The following is a 26,249-nucleotide window of genomic DNA, read 5'->3' on the forward strand; positions in this document are numbered from 1 at the left end:
GCCTTTAAGAAAAGACAAAAAACGCACCCTGGCAAGCAGTGTGCCTTGCACCAAAGAAAAAGTTATCTGATCATTACAATACCCAATTATGGCTGTTTCCATACAAAGAACAGATGATTCATTGCTAGATAAGCACAATAAACTACACACAAGTCAATCTGGAGCTTTCCCCCTGCCCTCATTTTTCAGACACGTAGCTTTCTTGCAGCTGATAAGATATTACAGGCGGGAAAGAACTTACAATCTGTACAAAGAGCTATTATTTTCTCAAGACAAACAGTAAGAAAGTAAGATTTTCTCATCAATCCACAAAGCCACCATCTTATAAGTGAAGCCATTGCTTTTCCCCCACACCAGCTTCACAAGAGGCCTCGTTCACCTTTACTTAGTGAGTTCACAGGGAACCGATCTGAGTCAGAAACCCAGGATTTGGCCCCGATTTTCTTTTTTACTTCACCATTAATGGAGTTTCACTATCTCTGAGTTAACTTGTCAGGAGGGAATGGCTGGTTTAACCTATAATTCTAAGCATCTATCTGTTTTATAAATTCCATATTATAAATTGAGAGAAAAATTGACTCTCTTCAAATCTTCATTTCCATGAGGGAGCAGCAGACCAGGGCTGCTCTGCTCCCCACACCCCTCCTGTGAATAACAGGTCAGCTCTTCTCTGCTCCTCTCGCCCTCGGGCTATTTCTAACTCTGCAACACCAGGCCTGGGAAGAAGGAGAGGACCCCTTGGAGCTGCCCTACCTTGGAGGGTTGAAAAACCTGCATAACTTCAGGAGGAGTAAATGTGGGGCTGGAAGCCAGGACATTAATTGATTGGGGCCTGAGGATGCAGAGTTGAAGCAACACTGCCGACCCCCAAAGTTCAAAATTCATGAGCTTGGCACCCAAAACCCAATGAATTGTGTTTTTTGGTCACACTCCCAGTGTGTGTGACAATTAGTGTTCCCAACGCTCCCAGATTTATGGAGCAAGATGATTTTGGCCCCTGTTGCCAGAGTTCTCACTGGTTGCCTAATGGGGTGGAGTTTCCAGCTTCTCCCCAAGACCTCAACATTCTAATTAATAAATTCTGTCTCTCCCCCACAGCCTCCAGATCAATTCTGTGACATCCCCCCCCCCGAGTCTCCACATCTGCCAGACCCCAGTGCCATCAATCCTGCCAATTTTCCCCAGCCCCACTGCTCCTCTCCTGCAGCTCCAGGGCTTCTTCAACCCCCTCTCCTTCTTCCCAGTATGGTGTTGCAGGGAGAAAGATAGGCAGACATCAGACTAACCCACTGTTCAAAGGAAGGGAGTGGGGTGGAGGAGGCAGGGATACCCTGAACTGCTGGGCTCCTTCTCCTGCCTACTCTACCCCAAAACTCTCTTTGGCTACTGAGGGGAGGGGGCAGAGCTCTGTCGTTCTCCTACAGCAGCCTTGATTGGCTGCTCTTCCCCAGGAGATGGGGAATTGGGGAAGACAAACAATCAGAGGGTTCCCCCCCAGTCAGGACTGAAATTTAAGAGAGGGCTCAAGCTTCTGGCACCCAGAGTAGCTGCAGCCCCAGCCAAAATAGCCTTCCTGGCAAAGAAATTTAGAGAGTTGGCAATGCTGTTGAAGTAGAGGCTGGAGCACAAAATTAATTGACACACTAAGAATAAGAATAATGATGATGCAGGGGTAAGGTGGCCAGAATCATATTTGTCACTATGCATTGGCAACACTATTTGTCATGGACAATCTGTAAGTTGGGTAGGGGGAGTTCAAAAATCAGAAGACAGCTCAAAACACAGCATTATTTTAAGCTCTCATGATATTGGACCAATCTCATGAATGTTTTGGGTCTGATTTATGATTTTTGCATTCGGGGCTTGGCAATAGTGGAATAATAGCGGTGGGAGGGACTATGCTGCCACCCAGCAATGTGCCCAAGGGTTGGTGTGGTAATTCCACCTTTCGTGGAACCTTAATTATGGGACAAGCACCGTGTAGAGCAGGGGTTCCCAAACTTGGTGCCCGGCTTGTTCAGGGTAAGCCCCTGGGAGGCTGTGAGACACTCTGTTTACCTGAGCATCCACAGGTATGGCTGCTCGCAGCTCCCACTGGCCGGGAACGGCGAACCGCAGCCACTGGGAGCTGCGAGCGGCCATACCTGTGGACACTGAGGCAAACAAAGCATCTCATGGCCTGCCAGGGGCTTACCCATGAACCAAGTTTGGGAACCCCTGATGTAGAGTAAATGACTGACATTCCCCCCTCTCTCAACCAGGGGCAGCAGGTTTGTATAATTTTTGGTGGTGCCCAGAACAGGTCCCGGTCCCCCCCCAACACACACAAGCACACCTGCCTAAGGCTCTAGGAGGACGTTTGGGTGTGGGGTCTGGGATGAAGTTTGGATGCTGGTGCAGGATCTGGGCTGGGGCAGAGGGTTGGGGTTCAGGAGGGGGTATGGGCTCTGGGAGGAAGTTGGGGTACAGGCTCTGGGAGAGAGTTGGGGTGCGGGCTCTGGGCTGGGACGGGGTTGGGGTGCAGGAGGGGTTGCGGGGCATGAGGCTGGCCGGGGATGAGGAGTTTGGGGTGCAGCAGGCAGGCTACCCCGGGGCTGGGGGCCAGAGAGGAGAACTTGCCCCAGCCCTCTCCCTGATGGCAGCAGCAAGCTCCTGGGGAGGGGAGGACCCCTCCACACGTGCCCCCCCCCAGCACGACACTCACCCAAGCCCCCACAGGCTGCTCCTCAGGAGGTCCAGCCAAGATAAGCCCCCCCCCCCCCCGAGTTGACTCAGAGTCGTCTGCCGGGGGCAGGGGGGAGGCTGCCATGCACCTCCTCCCCTCCTCCCTCCGCAGGCACAGCAGCCACCTCAGCCTGCCCCCGGCTCCGCTCCCTTGTAGCCGGCAGCAGCTAGTGAGGGAGCGCAGTGCGGAGCTGGAGAAGGCAGCCACCCACTGCCCAGGGCAGGCAGGGATGCTCGAGGGAGCTGTGTGGGGGCAGCAGGTGGGGCCAGGGGATGCTCTGGGGGGGTGGCATGCAGGGATGGCAGGCAGGGCCAGGGGAGAGACCCAGCCCCGAACACTGGTGGAGCCGGGGCCCTGAATATTGCTGGATCCCAGGCACCATGGACTCATATAACTCGCCACCCCTGCCCCCAACAGTATACATGATGAGTCATTGCTTAGGTAAGTAGAGCAAAAACCACACGTGAACGCTGTGGGTATGTACCCAACATGGCTGGAGCCTTTCCCTGCACAGGGAATGACTCCAGCAGTGGGGAAAGGCTCTCCCTGCTGCTGATCCTTTCCCCACTGACTCTCCCCTGCCAGAGCCTTTCACTGTGTTCACAGTGTGGACACAGCCTGCTTTTCACTGCAACATGTAGCTACACATACCCTACATGCTGCTGCAAGACGTGTGAAGTGTAGATGTAGCCTTAATGATATGGAGGTGGGAGGAAATTTTATTTAAACATAATCAGGCGTAATTTTGTGATCGGCCTGAAGGAGGTACAACAAAACACTTGCTACCTAGGGAGAGGAGAGGTAAGGTAAGGTGGCGGTAACCACAATTGTGCCTTTCTGAGGGTAGGTCTACACTACTGGCTGGATCAGCGAGTAGCGATCGGTTTATCAGGGCTCGATAGATCGCATCTCATCTAGACGCGATCTATCGATCCCCAAACGCACGCCCGTCGACTCCGGAACACCACCAAGGCGAGCGGTGGTAGTGGTGTCGACAGGGGGAGCTGTGGCCGTCGATCCCGCGCCGTGAGGACGGGATGTAAGTCGGAATAAGATACTTCGACTTCAGCGACGCTATTCCTGTAGCTAAAGTTGCGTATCTCTCATCGACCCCCGCCCCCTAGTGTAGACTAGGCCTGAGTCTGGGCTGCCACAGGGGCTGAAACAGTGCCTAAGCTACAACCACCCAACCCAAACTGTCCATGGTCCTCTACAACCCTACTGGCATTCCCCCTCCAGCCACTGGTCCCTGTACTAGAGCTTATGGAGTGGGCTTTGTAAGATAGCCTGTGGCTGTCTTATTCAGTTCCTGCTTGAGGAACTGTTCCCTAACCAGATCCATGGTTCTTTTATGCTGCTGGATCCCAAGAGGGAGAATCCTCTACTTTTTTTTTTCCAGAAATGAAAACAATGAAATTCTAGGGAATGCCTCATTAGGGATTAAACCTCTTCAAAGCTGACGGCAGCTATATTATTTGTACATTTTCTGACATTCCTGCAATTATAACAAAATGCCTTTGAACTAATGCTGAACAAATGGGATATTATTCATGTAACTGTCCATTTGTGATGTTTATACTTTTCAAGAACGCACGTACGTACACACAGACACACACGCACACCACTTAATCCTGCATTCTTTACATACCCAAATCTCCCATTAACCCCTAATGAGAGTTTTGCAAGTGCAAGGAACACAGAGGCTGGGCCTCTTGGTGAAAGAAAGGAAGAACGAAATCTCCATTTCATTAGAAAAATGCCACTAGCACCAAGCAGATACTTCATAAAATGAAATTATTGTGTATATTTAAAGTGAGGGGCAAGAAGCATTTGCTTATATTAAATGGGTGGATTATATGTGCATTTGTTAGAGAGACAGATTTATTAAGGTGGAGTAACAAGACATTGTTAAACATTAACCAGCTGAAATCAATGGAGGGATCAAATCCGCTCATAGGGAAACCTGTGGGAGAGGCCCTAGAAGGAAGCAAATCTTGAGCTTTCCCCAAATTGTTTCATGGCAGAAGGAAGGTAGCACTTGTGGATCTCGGGGATCCAGGCAGATCTCAAGGTCTTTTATGCAAAAGGCCCTGTGCTTTTACTCTCCTGTTTGGCTGACAGATGTCCCAATAACTACCTTCCCTCAGGCATGATTCTCTGTGCCGACAGAGCACTGTGAATAAATGAATGAAGCCTCATGAATCCACATTTTGAATATATTTACTGCTTGTATACAGAAAGGGGAAAAGGTCTCTTTCTTTCATTCCCCTCCCTGCTACATTTCCTGCATTTTCCCCACGGGAGGATCTCTGGACCCACGGAGGGTCCTCTGTACAATGGAGAGGAGAGAGGGGGAAAACAGTGTCAGAGGCGGCTGACTCCCCTCTCCATTGCATGTGGAAGCAGTGGAACGAGACCCCTCAGTGTCTGTGAGAACGATTAGGCTGAATCACAGGCTTGAAATACAAGACCATAAAGCAACTGTAAAAAAAAAAATGGCAGCTCTTCTGAATTTCAGGAAAGAATTCATGCAGAGAAAGCTTTCATGCCTCAGTGAGCTCAGGGTCACTTCCTCATTTGCAGGCTAAATTCCATAGGCATCTATCAACTCACTCATTCACACACACATGCTCCTAACAGAGCTTGCACAGACAGTCTTATTCTGGAACCTGCCTGAATAGCATAGCTAATAAAGGCACATATCTATACAAGTCCAAATAAAAATTAAGTCTAATGCTGAACACACAGAGCAAACAAGTTAGAGTCTATAGACATTTAGCACAGGGGGAATTCCAAAATTATTGATTCCTAGCTCTTCAGCACTAGTCTAAAATGCTGTGTTTTAAATAGCAAGACAATAAATAGGCCACAACATATTACTCACCTCTGCAGGAAATGCCTTGGCTGTCAATGGCTTGTTTGCAGATACTACAGTCTTTGGGTTTTTTAAAGGTCTTGTTTTTGAAAGTGTGAGAACTCGAAGCGTGGTTTTCAGGCTGGAATAGAGGAGAAAATGTCAGAGCTCTTGTCAACTTTTGAATGTTACTCTTTAAATGTAACAAAACAAATGAAATTTATAAATAGCCAAAACAACCGCCACTTATTACATTATTCAACAGTACTCACTCAATCTCCCCAAATGCTGCATTATGGTGTAGTATTTTGAATAATTACTGTAGAATTCTTTATTACACTAAAGAATTAGGGGCCACTAAAGGTAATTTAAGTGAGATTAAGCATCTGTCTACTAACCTAATGCTTCTCTACCCAAGACAGTTCCACTGGTTTAACTTAAATTGGTTTTAAGTCAATTTATGTAATGTAAGTAATGCCATATTGGCTATTTAACTCATTGGTGCCAAAAGATGTTTGGACATTCTTCTTTCACTAGCTAAATTGAAGTATGCTTGGTTTAAATCAAAAGTGTCTACTCTGTCTTTTGTACCAGTTTAACTATATCCATTTAAAATCACACTTAAATTAAATGAGTGCAACTTTCTTGTGTAGGCAAGACCTTCATGTTTTTCCTTGGATTGGTCCCACAATTACTGAAATAATTTATTTAAACAAATAAACAAACACATAAATAATCAGGGAAGGGAAAAGAGTAGACAATCCATGAAGTCCACTGGGAACTTCAATATGCAGACTGGGAAGTGCATAGATAATACAATAGTGAAAGCTATTGAAACCCCAAGACGCAAAGAGAGAGAGAGACAACTCCCAGTTCCTCTCCAAAAGCCTAACATTCAAATCCATTAGCAAACTTTTAGGAAGCATCTCTTAATTATCTTAAACCCCTTTTAAAATTTAATAATGGAAAATTATTTCTGTCTCTTCTTCTGCAATACTGGATATTTTCAGAAACCAAGAAAGACTGCACCACGAACTAGCAGGTAAAAATTCCGCCCCTCTCTCATCACTAGACAAAGCATGTCTACTGCAGAAAGGCAAAGCAGCAATAATGCCATGTTGGCTGCAAAATAGCATGGTTGCTGGCTGAAGTCCTACTTTAGAAATGGGAAACAAAATTTGGTATGTATTTAAAAAAGGAACAATGCCTTGGACAATGAAAATCTCAATAGAGTTTCTATAAGCTCCTCCTTCATGCACGCACAAATCACTCTCCTTAGCTATTAGAATACAGTGGACATGTTTACTTTTGAGCAATTGCACTGCACTACTGCTGTCTAGAATCCCTAGTTGGAAACTTGTCCCTCCATAACAGATAACCTAACTTGTAAGTATAGCTAGGAGCTCATGAGAACAATTTACATACCCCTGAAGGGTGCAAACTTTCAAATGTGAGAGACAGCATGTTGCAATGGACAAGATTTGGGTTCTGTTTATGGCTCTGAAATGGTTTATTCATTGTGTGACATTGTGCCTTGTTTTCCCCATCTGTAAAATGGGGATCATGATATTAACCTGACTTTGCAAAATGCTGTGGGATCTCGAGATCAAAAGTGCCAACTCCTAATATTACTATACATATCCAAAAGGAATTATCTGAAGTGAAGAAATAAAATTTAGGCTGAACTTCAGGAAAAAACATCTGATAGTGAGATGTATTAAACTGTGGGAATACTCTTCCTAGGGAAATGGTGGAAGATCCTATTCCTTTGGAATATTTAATACTAGACAAAACAGTCGTGAATAAAGTTGTATTGCATTATTATTACGCCTTATTAATTATTCAGACTGATTGCTAAGTGTATTCCTATAAAAGCTGGAGTCACAAAACTTCCTATATGTCTGAGGTATTTCTAATCACCTTGTATATGTTTGCTTAGGGCTACTTTACCTTTAGCTGAAAATCATGACCATAGTTATGATGCATATTAAAGATGAACTGTAAAGAACATAAGTGCATTTGTGCCCTTTTCCATTCTTACATGATACAGGAACTGGCACAAATGATAACACCAAGTTTCTGCTCAAAGATCTTTTCTCTGCTTCCTTTTTTAATATCAGAAATATGGAGGGAGCTTTTCAAAAGGCCTAAAGAGCATAAGTCCCAGTTACATCACTGTAACTTCACTGATTTCAGTGGAGTTACCTCTAATTCACAGTGCGGTTATGGAGGGAGCATTGGGGCCATTGAATTTTAGAGCTGATGTTCTATGTTAGGGTTCTACAGTGTTGCACATCACCATAGTGTGTAAGCAACTTCCACATAAAATCACCATAGCAAAAACAAAATTCCTAGTGGACTTTGTGGAGTCTCCCTTTTCCAGGCAAGAATTCTGGTTGGGGAGGTATTATTGGCTTGGGGTTTTTTAGATTTTATTAATTTTCTCTTTTTTTGAGGTTGGTTGACGTTTACAGGTAGAAGGCGTTGTTAGCATGTCAATGTCATTCCTATGGTTGAAAGGCCTTCTCGAAGAGGACGTTTTTGTAAGATTTCCTAAAGACAGTCAGGCTGTGGATTTGCCGGGTCTTCCTGGAAGTTTACTCTACAGCCAGATCCCCTCCACCAAGAATGTTTTATCCCCATGCGCTTTACTCTGGGCGTGGTGATCTGCATTTCCCAGAGGAGTACAGATATTGCTGTTGTTTTCAGAGCAAAATTCAGTCTTTAACATGGCTAGGGCTTGATCCATTAACTAACCAATTATATTTTATTTGTCATGTAAAAATCAATTTTTTTTTGTGGCAGAGGATGTTTGAGGATAGTTTTTGGTCAGTATTATTAATCAAGTAATGGAAGGGCACACAACTTTTTTTTTCATTTGTTTCTTTTGCTGATCAATTTTATACCTATTCTACAGTTAGCTCTCCAAGGAATTCATGTAATAATTCACTTAGCGGCTGGAGTAATAATATTTACCCATGCATTATCAGTACATAACACTTCCATTGTGAAATGCGAGGGAGCCTGGATCAGGCTTCCTTTGTTATCACCTGGAATGGCTTTCTCAGTTCTCAAATAGGGATGGTGCCAAGAGGGAAACACGGGGAGGCAACAACAATACTCCCACTTTCATAAGGTTCAGGGATGGAATCTAAATTGCATTTAATTGTTAGGAGCCAAAATTGGAAGAGAGAGTGCAGCACCACAGGTTACAGACTGATTACCTGCCTGAGGGACAGGCTGTAATTAGTGCTGGTCTTGATTGCTGGCATTATGCAAGTTCTCTTTTTCAAAAAACAATCTCTCTCTCTCTCTCTCTCTCTCTCTTTTTCTCTGTTTAAACCACACAAGGAAATAGTCTGGGTGATGAATCCAACAGAGCCACAGTGGAGTTATTCTAGATTTGCACCAGAATAACTGAGAGCAGAATCTGGGCCTCAGTGTGGAAATTCAGAAGTGAATCCTCAGCTATGCTGACTTCAAATATTCCTCACAGCTCACCATTTTTACTATGTAGTGACAGCACAAACAGCTATACTGCCATCAGATGTAAATTTACATCAGTATTCAAATAACAGCCCAGGGGATTTTGGGGACATATGAAATTATCATGGGGGGGGAGAATTTAATCCAAAAAATGTGAACGATAATTGGGAATAATTTAAGAACACTTTCCAGATGCCCCAAAAGCCACAATCCCACAACTGAGGAAGAAGGCTGTGCTGGTTAAAATAACAACCTACTTTAGAGCAGAAGTGAAGGCAGCAGCTATGAAAAAATAGATATAACAAATGGAAGAAAGGGGAAGTTGATAGTGATGAATATAAATCAGAAGTGAGAAACTGTTGAAAATTGATAAAGGAAACAAAGACACAAAAGGAGAAGTCTATGGCCCGCAGAGTTAAAGACAATAAGGAGGTGTTTTTAAAATATATTAAGAACAAAAATAATCCTGATCCATTACTAGATGGAAATGGTAAAATTATCAATAATAATGTAGAAAAGGCAAAAGAGTTCAATAAATATTTCTGTTCTGTATTTGGGGAAAATAGATAATATAGTCTCATCAAATGGTGATAACACTCTTTCCATTGCAGTAATATCTCTGGAGAATGTTAAACAGAAACTATTAAAATTAGACATGTGAAAAATCTACGTGTCCAGAAAACTTGCATCCAAGACTTTAAAAAGAGCTGGCTGAAAGGCTCACTGGACCATTAATGTCGATGTTCAGTAAATGTTGAACAATGAAAGAATTTCAGAAGACTGGAAAAAAAGCTAGTGTGCCAATTTTTAAAAAATGGAAAGACCAGGATAATTATAGGCCAATCCTAAGAATATAATAATGGCCATCCTGGGTCTCTCTGCCCAGTAGTGTCTCTCTGACCATGGCCAGTGCCACATATTTGTGGCAGTTGGAGGTTTAGGGACAACCAGAGCATGGGGTTGTGTCCTTGACCTTGGCTAATAGCCATTGACAGACCTATCCTCCATGAACTTATAAGTCTTTTTTGAACCCAGTTATACTGTTAGCCTTTACTGCATCCCCTGGCAAGGAGTTCCAGAGGTTGACTGTTCATTGTGTGAAGTAGTACATCATTTGGTTTGTTTTAAACCTGCTGCCTATTCATTTCTGTGGGTGACCCCTAGTTCTTGTGTTATGTGAAGGGGTAATTAACTCTTCCTTATTCCATTCACGATTCTGTTAACCTCTCATATACTCCCTTAGTCATCTCTTTTCTAATCTGAACAGTCCAGTCTTTTTAATCTCTTCTCATATGGAAGCTGTGCCATACCCCTAACCATTTTTGTTGCCCTTCTCTGCACCTTTTCCAATTCTGATATATATCAGAATTGGAAAAGGTGCAGAGAATATATATATATATCAATCTTGGGCAAAATAATGGAATGGCTGAGATGGGACTGGATTAATAAAGAATTAAATGAGGGTAATGTAATTAATGCAAATCAACATAGAAAATCAATCTTGTCAAACTAACTTGATTTTTTAAAATGAGATGACAAGGTTGATAAGGTAATCATATTGATATAACATACCTCGACTTTTCTAAGGCATTTGACTTGGTACTAAACAACATTTTGATTTAAAAAACTAGCACAAAATCAAATTAACATGGCATATATTAAGTGAATTAAAAACTGGTTAACTAATAGGTCTCAAAATGTAATTGTAAATGGAGAATTGTCACTGAGTGGGTGTGTTTCCAATGGCTTCCCCCATAGGAAATGGTTCCTGGCCCTATGCTATGTAAGATTTTTATCAATGACCTGGAAGAAAGCATAAAATAATAATGGATAAAGTTTGCAAATGACAAACAACGGGGGAGTGGTAAATAATGAAGAAGACAGGTCACTGATTCAGGGCAATCTGGATCACTTGATAAACTGTGCATAAGCAAACAATATGTAAAGGTATACATTTAGGAGCAAAGAATGTAGACTATACTTACAGGATGGGAGACTCTATTCTGGGAAGCAAGAATCTGAAAAAGATTTGGGATTGGGGATGGATAATCAGGTGAACATGAGCTTCTGATGTGATGCTGTGACCCAAAGAGCTAATGTGATCCTGGGATGTATAAACAGAGTAGGAGTAGAGAGATTATTTCACCTCTATGTTTGGACAGGGCCGCCCAGAGGATTCCGGGGGCCTGGGGTCTTCGGCAGCAGGGGGGGCCCTTCCGTTCCGGGACCTGCCGCCGAAGTGCCCTGAAGACCCGCGGCGGGGCCCCCCCCCGCCGCCGAATTACCGCCAAAGCGGGACCCGCCGCCGAATTTCAGCTCATTCTTCAGCGGTAATTCAGCGGCGGGGGGGGCCCCCCGCCGCAGGTCTTTGGGGCACTTCGCCGGCGGGTCCCGGAACGGAAGGGCCCCCCGCCGCCGAATTACCACCGAAGACCGGGCTGCACGTCGGCAGCGGGTCCCGCTTCGGCGGTAATTCGCCAGTGGGGGGTCCTTCCGCCCCGGAGCGGAAGGACCCCCCGCCGGCGAAAACCAGGAGTGGAAGAAGCTCCTGCGCCCTGCCCTGCGAGAGTTTTCCAGGCCCCCCGGAGCGAGTGAAGGGCCTCGCTCCAGGGGCCCCGAAAAAACTCTCGTGGGGGCCCCTGTGGGGCCCGGGGCAAATTGCCCCTCTTGCTCCACCCTCTGGGCGGCCCTGTGTTTGGAACTGGTGCAAGGACTGTCAAAATATTGTGTCCAGTTTTAGTGCCCACAATTCAGGAAGGATGCTCATAAATTGAAGAGGGTTCTGAGAAGAGCCATAAGAATAATTAAAGGAATAAAAAACATGCTTTATAGTGATAGCATGAAGGAGCTAAATCTATTTAGCTTAAACAGATGGCTGAGGGGTGACTTGATTACAGGAGATCAGACTAGATGTTCAAAATGGGCACTTCTGGCATTGGAGTCTATGAATCTCAATCCTAAAATCTTAGTAGTTTATAGCTATATCCAAGTACAAGAAACACTCTGTAATTTCAGTTAAGTTGAGAAGAGAGGACCAAACCAGTCAGGGTATCTGACTTGGTTGACAGCAGCACTGACACCGCATTTCAGCCTTGGCAGAGGCTTAAACTGGATGATTACAATTACATCTATGGACAATTACATCACCTAGACAGACTCAAATACCAGGCCAGGGAGTAACCGTCATTATTTACTAAAGGACAGAACCAAACAGCTTGTGTACATTTTAATTGTAACAATATGTTCCCACTATCAAACTGCAACAGTGATATAGCATGTGTTTTTTGAAGGGTACAACGGGCTTTAGATCTTTGCATCAAGGATTTAAGTAAACACTTTCAAAAAATTCAGTACAGATAATTATCTTCTTGAAGACAAAATCCTAAAAAGTCTAAAATTTCAAAATTTTAGTAATATATATATATATATGTTAGTTATAAATGTGTATACACACACACACGTACATGCAATCTAGCTTGAATATAACTAAGCCATATGTTACTTCTAAATTGATTATTTTTCCCCACTCTACCCCAATAGCGTAAATCTGATGCTATATGACTCTATAGTATTCCTAGGAAGATGTAAAGAAAATGTATCCATGTGTGTTTATAGAATCAACATTTTGTATCAAACTATTAGATGATTTTTATTTTTTCCTCTTTTGGGATAAGGACTATCCAAGTGCTACCCCACAAAACAATCCACTGGATAGCTCCCAGTTAATAGAAAACTATAAGCAGGGGGTCTATAGTGCCGTAAGAAATTCTGCACTTCAAACCATTCAGACCTATACTGAATTTTACATGCACAGTGAAAACCTCTTAGCACAGCAATAGAACCATATCAATCCAAGATACTTTTTTGCTCACTTCTTGCCTAAAGTCAGGCAAATATAATCCCTCTCCCTGTTTTCTTTAAAGAACTTACCGACCAATCCTGCAGTTTCCTGCGGTTCTGCCTGATCATTCTTGTACTGTCCAAGGTAGTTCTAAATCCACTATCCAATGCAAGAATTTCTCTTTTTCTTTTTTAATACTGGAAAAAAAGAAGCTAAGAGCAATGGGTTTCTCAAGTTGCTGCTCCCACGCTGCACGCACACACGTACACACACACACACACACTCCTGCTGCTGCAGCAGCAACCCGTCAGGTGGGAGAGACTGAAAATCTTGGTAATTATGGCTCCAGAAGCACAGACCCCCTTTCAAGTTATTTTTTTATGGGCTAAGGAAATGCCCTACTTTGACCTCTTCTTATGGGAAGCCCAAAAGAAAAGTTCAATTAAGTGATGACTGAAAGAGCTCTTTATGATGAGCTCCTGGTTACAAAACCTTTGCAGAGTGCAGCCACATATCTATTTCTGTGGGATGGCAACCAAATAAACCAAACAGCTAAGGGGAAAAAAGTAGTCAAGGGAAATGCAAGAGAATATATTCCCACCACCACCACCTCGCCTGATATGAACTATTCATGCTTGCTTTTGACACTTTCCTTCCATTTCCCACCCCAGTATCTATTATTTAAATTTTGTGCCGTAAAGTTCCATACAGCAGCCAGTTACTTACAACCACAGCAAAACAATCATGGAAGAAGAAAATCGAGGTGCTTTTTGCTCTATCCGACTGGAATTTCCAAATGTTGGTATAGCCATGACTGGAAATTACTCCGCCAAACCCAAAGCATCAGAGTTGCTTTTATTCCTGCCTTGAACTACTTCAGATAGTTTTCCCCCAATCGTAAACAATGTTTTCAACATTTTGCTTTCTAAATCAGCACACCATCTTCGTGTCAGGTTTCATGATCAGAAAACTGCTTAACATTACCCTCTGTACAGAGGCCAAGTAATGGAATATTATCTATCTATAATCTAAAATCGCTTTTAGAACAGCAGCTGGTTTGACTGGCATTTTTAATAGCTGGATGGAGTGACTGTACCAAGATTCTTACTCAAAAATACCACTTCACAACAAAATAGAGTGAATAAACTAGGAAGCATTTTCCAAAAACAGCAAACACACCAAAAATGCCTACAAGCATGCAGTTCTTTTATGATGATATTAATGTGACTAATCTGCTAGAAAATGTGCTACTGACTCATACATTTGAAACTATATATAGTATTTGATCTCACTGACTTCCTTTTTAATGTAGCGTGGTGGTAGGCATGTCCAAGTATATACATACATGAGTAAATATATAAATCTGAGTAAATCTCACTATATGACAGAAGTTGCTCCTGCTATAATAGCAGTCAGCATAGAAATCCAGAGAATTTTATGTGTACTTAAGTCAAGGTAGTCCCTTTCTTAGTGTCATTGATTATTCCCATAGCTACTGGTATGGAATATATATCTCAACAGTGAAATAAATATAAATTGTGATGTAACTGGCTGATAACTTATCATTGTTGCCTACTATTACAAATTAACTTTGGAAAGATGGATGGTAAATACTTACCACTTAATATCCATAAACCACAAAAGCACTTTACAATGGCAGCTAGGTGATCTGAGATGGGGAAAAGACTTGGCTGAAAGTCACACTGCATGTCAATGCCTGAGCTGGGAACAGAACCCAGCTCAGCTGGCTCCCAGTTAGTGGCCAGAATACTGTGGCTCCCCCACTGTGATGTCTGTGACTCAGGCTGGGACATGTGTAGTATTTTGAGCTGCTCCACCAGGTGAGCCAAAGGGAAATCACTATCCCACTGAAACAACAGCAGGTGTGCTTAGCCTTTATGCTTGCAAGCCACTCATTGTAAGCAGGGCTGTCAATTAATCACACTTAACTCACATGATTAACTCAAAAATTAATTGCGATTAATCGAACTGTTAAAAAATTGAATACCAATTGAAATTTATTAAATATATTCAGATATTTTTCTACATTTTCAAATATATTGATTTCTATTACACCACAGAATATAAAGTGTACAGTGATCACTTTATATTATTTTTATTACAAATGTTTGTACTGTAAAAATGATAAAAAAATTGTATTTTTCAATTCACTCATCTATGTATTGTAGTGCAATCTGTTTATCATGAAAGTGCAACTTACAAATGTAGATTTTTTTTGTTACTTAACTGTACTCAAAAACAATACACTATAAAACTTTAGAGCCTACAAGTCCGCTCAGTCCTACTTGTTTAGCCAATTGCTAAGACAAACAAATTTGTTTACATTTACAGGAGATGCTGCCACCTGCTTCTTATTAACGTCACCTGAAAGTGAGAACAGGCATTCACATGGCACTTTTATAGCCAGTGTTGCAACGTATTTATGTGCCAGATATGCTAAACATTCGTATGCCCCTTCATGCTTCAGCCACCATTCCAGAGAATATGCTTCCATGCTGATGATGCTCGTTAAAAAATAATGCATTCATTAAATTTGTGACTGAACTCCCTGGGGAAGAACTGTATGTCTTTGGCTCTGTTTTAAACACATTCTGCTATAAATTTCATGTTATAGCAGTCTTGAATGATGACCCAGCACACATTTGTTTTAAGAACACTTTCACAGCAAATTTGACCAAACGCAAAGAAGATACCAATGTGAGATTTATAAAAATAGCTACAGCACTTGATCCAAGGTTTAAGAATCTGAAGTGCCTTCCAAAATCTGAGAAGGATGAGGTTTGGAGCATGCTTTCAGAAGTCTTAAAAGAGCAACACTCCGATGCAGAAACTACAGAATCTGAACCACCAAAAAAGAAAATCAACCTTCTGCTTGTGGCATCCTACGCAGATGATGAAAATGAACATGCATTGGTCCACTCTGCTTTGGATCGTTCTCTAGCAGAACCCATCACCAGCATGGACACACGTCCTATGCAATGGTGGTTGAAGATAACGGGACATATGAATCTTTAACGCATCTGGCATGTAAATATCTTGCAACGCTGGCTACAACAGTGTCATGCAAATACCTGTTCTCACTTTCAGGTGACATTGTAAACAAGAAGTGGGAGCATTATCTCCTGCAAATTGTAACCAAACTTGTTTGTTTGCCTGATTGGCTGAAGTAGGACTGAGTGGACTTGTAGGATCTAAAGTTTTACATTGTTTTATTTTTCATTGCAGTTATTTTTCTTACATAATTCTACATTTTTAAATTCAATTTTCATGATAAAGAGATTGCACTACAGTACTTGTATAAGGTGATTTGGAAAAAACGTTTTTTTACAGTGCAAATATTTGTAATAAGAAATAAATATAAAGTGAGCACTATACACTTTGTATTCTGTGTTATAATTGAAATCAATATATTTGAAAATGTAGAAAACATCCAAAAATATTTAAATAAATGGTATTCCATTATTGTTTACCAACACAATTAATCACAATTAATTTTTTTAATCGCTTGACAGCCCTAATTGTAAGATATTTTAAGTTGGAGCTATACTACTGGGTGACATCAACAGAACAAAGGAGGCAAAGAAAAGGAAAAACAAAGGCAAGTATGTCCCGTGAAAAGTTGCTTTTACAAGCTATTGTTTAAACAGCATGAGAAAACATCTTAATTTTTAAAAAAATAATAGAGGATCAGCATTCTTTATTATTAATTATTATTATTATTAATTATTTCAATGACACCTAGGAGCCCTAGTCAAGGACCAAGACCCCACTATGCTGGGTGCTGTACAAAACACAGAACAAAAAAGTCCCTGCCAGAAAGAGCTTACAATCTAAGTAGAAAAGACATTGGCGGGTCATTGCTCAAACCACGAACAGAACCCAGGTCACCTGACTTCCAGTCCAATACCCTATTCACGAAAATACATTACCTCCCAATTGAAGTGTTATGGTTGACACTGAGCTTTTCAATTATACTAAGAATTAAATCCCTTTGTTGAGCATGAAAGCCAATGTGTATCCTCACCAAACTACTCTAAGCTGAAATGTTCTGGAAACTTACAAATAAGTCTACTTAACAGTTTAGGAGTTGGCCATACTGAGTCAGACTAATGGTCCATCTAGCCCACTATCCTATCTTCTGATAGTGGCCAGATTCTTCAGAGGGAATGAACAGAAGAGGTCAACTTATCAAGTGATTCATCCTGTCATCCAGTCCCAGCATCTGGCAGTCAGAGGTTTAGGGACACCCAGAGCATGGGGTTGCATCCCTGACCATCTTAGCTAATAGTCAATAATGGATCTATCCTCCATGACCTTATAAGAATGGCCATACTGGGTCAGACCAAAGGTCCCTCCAGCCCAGTATCCTGACTAGCGACAGTGATGAATGCCAGGTGTCCCAGAGGGAGTAAATCTAACAGGTAATGAGCAAGTATTCTCTATCCTGCCATCTATCTCCACCCTCTGACAAACAGAGGCTAAGGATATCATTCCTTACCCATCCTGGCTAATAGCCATTAATGGATTTAACCTCCAGGAATGTATCTAGTTCTCTTTTAAACCCTGTTATAGTTCTAGCCTTCACAACCTCCTCAGGCAAGGAGTTCCACAGGTTGACTGTGCGCTGTGTGAAGAACTTCCTTTTATTTGTTTTAACCCTGCTGCCCATTAATTTCATTTGGCGGCCCCTAGTTCTTATATTATGGGAAAAAGTAAATAACTTTTCCTTATTCACTTTCTCCACACCACTCATGATTTTATATACCTCTATCATATCTCCCCTTAGTATCCTCTTTTCCAAGCTGAAAAGTCCTAGCTTCTTTAATCTCTCCTCATATGGGACACATTCCAAACCCCTAATAATTTTAGTTGCCATTCTCTGAACCTTTTCTAATGCCAATATATCTTTTTTGAGCTGAGGAGACCACATCTGTACCCAGTATTCAAGATGTGGGCATACCATGGATTTATATAAGGGCAATAAGATATTCTCCGTCTTATTATCTATCCGTTTTTGAATTATTCCTAACATCCTGTTTGCTTTTTTGACTGCTGCTGCACATTGCATGGACATCTTCAGAAAACTATCCACGATGACTCCAAGATCTCTAAGAAGTAATGGTCTCAAGTTGCAGTGGGGGAGGTCTAGGTTGGATATTAGGAAACACTATTTCACTAGGAGGGTGGTGAAGCACTGGAATGGGTTACCTAGGGAGGTGGTGGAATCTCCATCCTTAGAGGTTTTTAAGGTCTGGCTTGACAAAGCCTTGGCTGAGACGATTTAGTTAGTGTTGGTCCTGCTTTGAGCAGGGGATTGGACTAGATGACCTCCTGAGGTCCCTTCCAACCCTAATCTTCTATGATTCTATGATTCATAGAATTAGCCCCCGTCATATTTTATGTATAGTTGGGGTTATTTTTTCCAATGTGCATTTCATTTGCCATTTTGTTGCCCAATCACTTAGTATTGTGAGATCTTTTTGAAGTTCTTCACAGTCTGCAAACTTTGCCACCTCACTGTTTACCCCTTTCTCCAGATCATTTATGAATAAGTTGAATAGGATTGACCCTTGGGGAACACCACTAGTTATCCCTCCCCATTCTGAAAATTTACTATTTATTCCTACCCTTTGTTCCCTGTCTTTTAACCAGTTCTCAATCCATGAAAGGATCTTCCCTCTTATCCCATGACAACTTAAATTTACGTAAGAGCCTTTGGGGAGTGACCTTGTCAAAGGCTTTCTGGAAATCTAAGTACACTATGTCCACTGGATTCCCCTTTGTCCACATGTTTCTTGACCTCTTCAAAGAACTCTAATAGATTAGTAAGACATGATTTCCCTTTACAGAAACCATGTTGACTTTTGCCCAACAAGTTATGTTCTTCTATGTGTCTGAAAATTTTATTCTTTACTATTGTTTCAACTAATTTGCCTGGTACTGATGTTAGACTTACTGGTCTGTAATTGCCAGGATCATCTCTATTGCCCTTTTTAAATATTGGCGTTACATTAGCTATCTTCCAGTCATTGGGTACAGAAGCTGATTTAAAGGACAGGTTACAAACCATAGTTAATAGTTCCGCAATTTCACATTTGAGTTCTTTCAGAACTCTTGGGTGAATGTCATCTGGTCCTGGTGACTTGTTACTGTTAAGTTTATCAATTAATTCCAAAACCTCCTCTAGTGACACTTCAATCTGTGACAATTCCTCAGATTTGTCACCTACAAAGGACGGCTCAGGTTTGGGAATCTCCCTAACATCCTCAGCCGTGAAGACTGAAGCAAAGCATTCATTTAGTTTCTTCGCAATGACTTTAAGTGCTCCTTTTGTATTTTGATAGTCCAGGGGCCCCACTGGTTGTTTAGCAGGCTTCCTGCTTCTGATGCACTTAAAAACATTTTATTACCTTCTGAGTTTTTGGCTAGCTGTTCTTCAAACTCCTTTTTGGCTTTTCTTATTATATTTTTACACTTAATTTGGCACTGTTTATGCTCCTTTCTATTTACCTCACTAGGATTTGACTTCCACTTTTGAAAAGATTCATAGATTCATAGGTTCATAGACTCTAGGACTGGAAGGGACCTCGAGAGGTCATCGAGTCCAGGCCCCTGCCCTCATGGCAGGACCAAATACTGTCTAGACCATCCCGGATAGACATTTATCTAACCTACTCTTAAATATCGCCAGAGATGGAGATTCCACAAGGCAATTTATTCCAGTGTTTAACCACACTGACAGTTAGGAACTTTTTCCTAATGTCCAACCTAAATCTCCCTTGCTGCGGTTTAAGTCCATTGCTTCTTGTTCTATCATTAGAGGCTAAGGTGAACAAGTTTTCTCCCTCCTCCTGATGACACCGTTTTAGATACCTGAAAACTGCTCTCATGTCCCCTCTCAGTCTTCTCTTTTCCAAACTAAACAAACCCAATTCTTTCAGCCTTCCTTCATAGGTCATGTTCTCAAGACCTTTAATCATTCTTGTTGCTCTTCTCTGGACCCTCTCCAATTTCTCCACATCTTTCTTGAAATGCGATGCCCAGAACTGGACACAATACTCCAATTGAGGCCTAACCAGCGCAGAGTAGAGTGGAAGAATGACTTCTCGTGTCTTGCTCACAACACACCTGTTAATGCATCCCAAAATCATGTTTGCTTTTTTTTGCAACAGCATCACACTGTTGACTCATATTTAGCTTGTGGTCCACTATAACCTCTAGATCCCTTTCTGCCGTACTCCTTCCTAGACAGTCTCTTCCCATTCTGTATGTGTGAAACTGATTGTCCCTTCCTAAGTGGAGCACTTTGCATTTGTCTTTATTAAACTTCATCCGGTTTACCTCAGACCATTTCTCCAATTTGTCCAGATCATTTTGAATTATGACCCTGTCCTCCAAAGCAGTTGCAATCTCTCCCAGTTTGGTATAATCTGCATACTTAATAAGTGTACTTCCTATGCCAGCGTCTAAGTCGTTGATGAAGATATTGAACAGAGCTGGTCCCAAAACAGACCCCTGCGGAACCCCACTTGTTATACCTTTCCAGCAGGATTGGGAACCATTAATAACTACTCTCTGAGTACAGTTATCCAGCCAGTTATGCACCCACCTTATAGTAGCCCCATCTAAATTGTATTTGCCTAGTTTATCTATAAGAATATCATGTGAGACCGTATCAAATGCCTTACTAAAGTCTAGGTATACCACATCCACCGCTTCTCCCTTATCCACAAGACTCGTTATCCCATCAAAGAAAGCTATCAGATTGGTTTGACATGATTTGTTCTTTACAAATCCATGCTGGCTATTCCCTATCACCTTACCACTTTCCAAGTGTTTGCAGATGATTTCCTTAATTACTTGCTCCGTTATCTTCCCTGGCACAGAAGTTAAACTAACTGGTCTGTAGTTTCCTGGGTTGTTTTTATTTCCCTTTTTATAGATGGGCACTGTATTTGCCTTTTTCCAGTCTTCTGGAATCTCTCCCATCTCCCATGATTTTCCAAAGATAATAGCTAGAGGCTCAGATACCTCCTCTATTAGCTCCTTGAGTATTCTAGGATGCATTTAATCAGGCCCCGGTGACTTGCAGGCATCTAACTTTTCTAAGTGATTTTTAACTTGTTCTTTTTTTATTTTGTCTTCTAAACCTACCCCCTTCCCATAAGCATTCACTATGTTAGGCATTCCTTCAGACTTCTCAGTGAAGATGCCTTTTTATCTTTCAAAAGATGCATTTTTATTTTTTTAAATAATTCTTTTTTGAACCCAGTTATACTTTTAGCCTTCACAACATCCCCTGGCAATGAGTTCCACATACTGACTATGCATTATGTGAAGAAATATTTCTTTTTCTTTGTTTTAAACTTGCTGTCTATTCATTTCATCGGATAAGTTACATAGCAGTTAGTAGTTCTGCAATTTTATATTTGAGTTCTTTCAGAACTCGGGTGAATACCATCTGGTCCTAGTGACTTATTACTGTTTAATGTATCAGTTTGTTTCAAAGCTTTCTCTACTGACACCTCAATCTGGGACAGTTCCTCTGATTTGTCACCTAAAAAGAATGGCTCATCTTTGGGAATTTCCTTCATATCTGTGGTGCAGGCTGATGCCTACCATTCATTTAGCTTCTCTGCAATGGCTTGTCTTCCTTGAGTGCTCCTTTAGCCCCTCAATTGTCCAGATGTACGTAGTTTTTGTGTCTGTTGCAAGTTGCTCTTCAAATTCTTTTTTGGCCTGCCTAAATTAGACTTTTACACTTGATTTGCCAGAGTTTGTGCTCTTTTCTGTTTTCCAGTATCCGAAATAATGCCTTCTTTTACAAGGGAGTGAAAAACTTTGATCTCCAACCAGAAAAGGCTTGGACACAGTGAGTTTTAAATGTAGCACATATGATAATCTAAGTTATCCCTGGCTTCCTGGACCCTGAGCCAGTTTCAAATCCTTCTTCCCATGAAAGCTGGTTGCCCTACATATGGGTGGGTGGTGTGGCATTGTCTGAGCAGAGGCAGTGAGCAGGACAGCCAGATTCATGTTGATTTGAGCATTCCCTGGGCAACCCCTTGTGCCTCTGTGGAAATTCAAGTTGCTCTCCCTTTCCAAGTCATAAGGGACCATCTTCTGTACTTGAGATGAAGCTCCCCCAGGAAACAGCTGACTCAGAGGGATGTAATTTATTCTTCCCCAAGCTAGCATGAGTGAATAGTCTCATATGTTTCACTTTTCCCTTTGTCAATCTCAAATACTATTGGCTGTTCATATTTTAGGCCACAGCTTTTGTTTCAGATTTTCATTCTACAAATCCTCATGTTTTAAAAAATACATGGGCTTGTATTAAAAAATTCCAGATATTGGAAAAATCTCTCTGTCTCTATCTCATCATCATCCCATTGGCAAACTAGCACTTGTTCTGTGTGAGTCAGATGCACAAGAAGTGCCTGAAAAGAGTCAAAACTCGTTGTCACAAGCTGCCATTTCTTTGTTTAATGAACTGGCTTTGTCATCTCAAAGGCTGAAATCCTGCATGTATAAGAAGTAAACTAATTTTTTTTAAAGTTAGTGAGATGCTATACACCCATCCAAATAACAAAATTTGGTCCTTTGAATATTGGAAAAATGAGATTGAGTCTGATTACAGCTGAGTGAGTTTCATCTTTAATTTAATTTTCTAAGAAAAGTATTGACATAAACATTGGAAAGCCAAAATCCACATACGCACACACAATTACGCTTTAAATGGTCAGAATTTCTTTTATTATAATCCTTCTGCATCCAGAATCTTTAATCCACCTCTGACCACTGTAGGTTTATTCTCACAGCTGCATTAAAACACCAAACAGGCAAAGCATGTGCTTCTCTGGCCGTATTTAGATCCATGCATATTTCCTCCCTCAACCATTGATAGTCCTTAATGAAGTTGCTCATGGAAGCAGCTAATGTGGGGGGACAGGGATGCCAGGGGTGGGTCAGGATCATACAGAAACCTTCCAGCCCAACTTTCTCTTCTGTGCTCCCATGACCCTGTGCAGCGACTCAGGTGGCTCAATACAACAAAGCCACCAATGGATGCCTCTTATATTAAGCCACACACCCAGACAAGAAAAAGGAAGGGGGGAGGGTGGTCAGGAACACCCAGCTTTCACAACTGGAGTCATATTCAATCCAGCATTCCTCCTTGGGACAGATGTAGCACACTATGTTTACTACATATGAAACTAATTTTTCTGGGACAAGTTTGTGGAGGAGGTTCTGACTATTACTATCTTGTTTCTCTGAGTCCACCTTTTCGCCTCATTCCCCCCCAAGGATGAAATAGAGGAGAAATATAAAAAATGCATAGGCATAAAAGCTTAGTAAATAGCATTTGCTCTGTTGTCCTGTGCTCTGTACAGGAAGTGCACCCATCAGCTCTATGACTAATGAAAAGTACACATTGAAAGTTCATAAATCATGGAAATATTTGCCTTGAATCAGATGCTACTTTCTCAGTGCTTTTCCTATCCAGTGAAAACCTGTCTTAAGTGATCACTCCAGAGACCATAATGTTCGGTTTTCTGGAATTAGAAAGTTGGCAGCTCTACCTATGCATTGAGTTCTACTTTGAGACAGTGCATAGAATTTGTGCTGGTGAACTTCAACTGTGGTGGATATAAATCGTTTAAGGTCTTTTTGTTTTTTCTGAAAACTGTGATTTCCAGTGAGTTTGGTGTTAGTTGAGTCCGTGAGGTCTGTGTAAAATAAAAAAGAATGTCTGAGTGTATTGGGAGGATAACAATTTTTAGGTAATATTTTCCTATTTTCTTGATGCCCCCATATCTGAATTCTTTACTGTTAAGGAGCAGGGTCTCGGGGAAAGGGTGGTGTGGGGGCGGGGGTCTCAGGGAGAAGGGGTGGCAGGGGGTGGAGGCTCAGGGGTGGTGCTAGGGTGGGGCCTCAGGGAGAAGGGGCAGTGCAATGGGTGGGGCCATGGTTTAGGTGCCAGTGCCCCCCCCACACACACACACTTTTAGGGAGCTTCTGTCGCTCCTGGCTCTGGGCAATTATTATTAGTTAACAGCTTGTAGCTCACCAGCTAGGTGCTGTGCAGACAGAGACAGAGAACTTACAGGCTAGGAAGTGTACAAAGTAATGGCATGAAATGGGGGAAGTTCAGTGATATAAGGCAGTGCAACTGAAGAATGAAGTTAAGCACATGGTCTGTTAATTTCACCTTATTAAATGTATTTTAAAAAAATTGCACTTGCACATCTCTTTCAGTGAGTTAAAAGCTAGGTACCTCTGTGGGTGTGGGACAGGCAGGCTAGGCTTTATAGTTTCTAGTTACAAATGTAAGGCCCCATTCTCATGGAGTTTAAAGCCAGAAGGGACCACAAGACCATCTAATTCAGTGATACTCATACTGAGGCTTGAGAGTCGCAAGTGGCTCTTTAATGTGTCTCCTTGCAGCACATGATATTGAAACCCTGCGTGATTTAATGATTAACCAGCCTAAGTTATTAACCAATCAGGATGCTTTTACTGTTATTAACCAATTGTGTTGATAAAATAATAATAGTTGGACAGTCATTTTGCTTTGAGAATAAACTAAATATTTCCCCATCATACTGTTTAAATAGGAATATATAGTACTGTAGTAAATGAAACAATGAATTCATGACTGTGGCTCTTTTGGGTAATGTTGATTGCTAATTTGGTTCCTGAACCACTGAAGTCTAAATATCACTGATCTAATCTGACCTCCCATATATCACAGGCCACCACCACCACTCAGTGTCTATACATTTATCCCAAAAAATGAAATGAGACCAAAGGAGACTAGACTCTTATGTGCCAGAGAATAGCGAGGACCACAGTGCACCAGTGCTCAAGGACCCTGCAATGGCAGGGAAATGATGAAGTGAGTTAGTGAGATATACCCAGATAATCCCAGCAAGTGCAGGGGAAGGTGAATAATCCCCCCAGGTCTCTGCCAATCTGACCTAGGGAAATATTTCCTTCCCAATCTAGGGTGACCAGACGGCAAATGTGAAAAATCAGGACAGGGGGTGGGGGGTGGGGGTAATAGATAAGAAAAAGACCCAATATAAGAAAAGATCCAAAAATCATGACTGTCCCTGTAAAATTGGGACATCTGGTCACCCTATCCCAATCCCACATATGGCCATCAGTTAGACCCTGAGCTTGTGAGCATACATTCTGCTTCACTGAAATCAATGGCAAAGCTTTTGTAGGCTTTAGTCAAGCAGAATCAGGTACTATGTTCTTTTATGAAGTAACTATCTGTACACTGGATGTTATTCTTAGCCCCTTCTTTCTCCCTAAATTATAAATGCAAACATGATGCTTACAAGAAAAAATGGTCATCTAATTTCAATAGTGTAAAAATTATACTGATAAATTGGAAAAATCATAAACCATCAGTATTCAATAACAGTATGAGTTAGAGCTGTTTAGCAGTAAAACCTGGTGGAAAAAACAAACATGACAACAATATAGCATGTTTCGTGGCAGGTTGTGCTATCCGTTCTTCACGTCTGATATTCTATCTACAATATGGGCCACTGCCTGGTGCGTCAAAAGGACCTAACTGAAATCTAAAATTCACCTAGCCAATTATTCAGTGCAGTACAGAAGGGAAAATTTCCCCCTCTTACCTGCCTGCAATCTGCTTCTGCCCTGAAGAATATTTCATTATCCTTATCTCACCTTACATAACAGCTGCTGCTAAGAGCAGTAATCAAGACATGTGTGTGTTAAAATAGTCCTGTATTTCTGAGAATTTTGATTCATCATCTAAACTAAAGTTCACAATATTAATCACTTCGATTTTAAGGGGAAATAACATGAACCTTTCTTCTCCAATGGGCTGAGTTAGCTCTTTTTAAATTAGCATTATTCTTTGTAACTATAATTACATTGAAATCATTAGAGTTTCCTGGGAATGTACAGTTTATTTTCTTCATAATTTATACACTGCAAGACTAAAAAATGTGTGAAAATAAACCATTATAAGCTTCTAGAGCTATATTGTTACAGCACATTATAGAGTATGGTGCTAAAGATTCAATAGCGAACAATTATGGGAAAGGTAGATTGTTATTTTTAAAAGATTAATATCATACTTCCACAACAAACTTACCTGTCTTTCAAATTAACTGATTCATAAGAGTTTGGTTCTTCTAGCTAACCACCAAAATTTAATGTGCACCACAGGATTTTTATGTAAAAATTGCCATACTACTTCAGAGCAATGGTCCATCTATTCCAGTATACAGAGGCTTAACAGGAAAGTGTTAAGAAAAAAAGGGGGAAATAATCTT

At 41.5% G+C, this 26,249-nt stretch overlaps 1 protein-coding gene across 8 annotated transcripts in view; it reads right to left on the reverse strand.

Moving 5' to 3' along the window:
• Nucleotides 1-26,249, reverse strand: part of TNS3 (tensin 3) — a 350,809-nt gene that overhangs the window by 254,321 nt on the left and 70,239 nt on the right. For 5 of the 8 annotated variants that reach the window (XM_039523944.1, XM_039523943.1, XM_039523948.1 and 2 more), the window contains one exon: nucleotides 5,610-5,721. In XM_039523944.1, the coding sequence (XP_039379878.1) occupies nucleotides 5,610-5,721 (112 nt within the window). Of the gene's footprint in view, nucleotides 1-5,609; nucleotides 5,722-11,050; nucleotides 11,084-26,249 lie in introns of all 8 variants that reach the window. The other 3 variants (XM_039523950.1, XM_039523942.1, XM_039523941.1) reach the window with 1 other exon arrangement.

This window comes from Mauremys reevesii, linkage group 2 (genome assembly GCF_016161935.1).
Source record: "Mauremys reevesii isolate NIE-2019 linkage group 2, ASM1616193v1, whole genome shotgun sequence".
NCBI classification, from domain to species: Eukaryota; Metazoa; Chordata; order Testudines; family Geoemydidae; genus Mauremys; species Mauremys reevesii.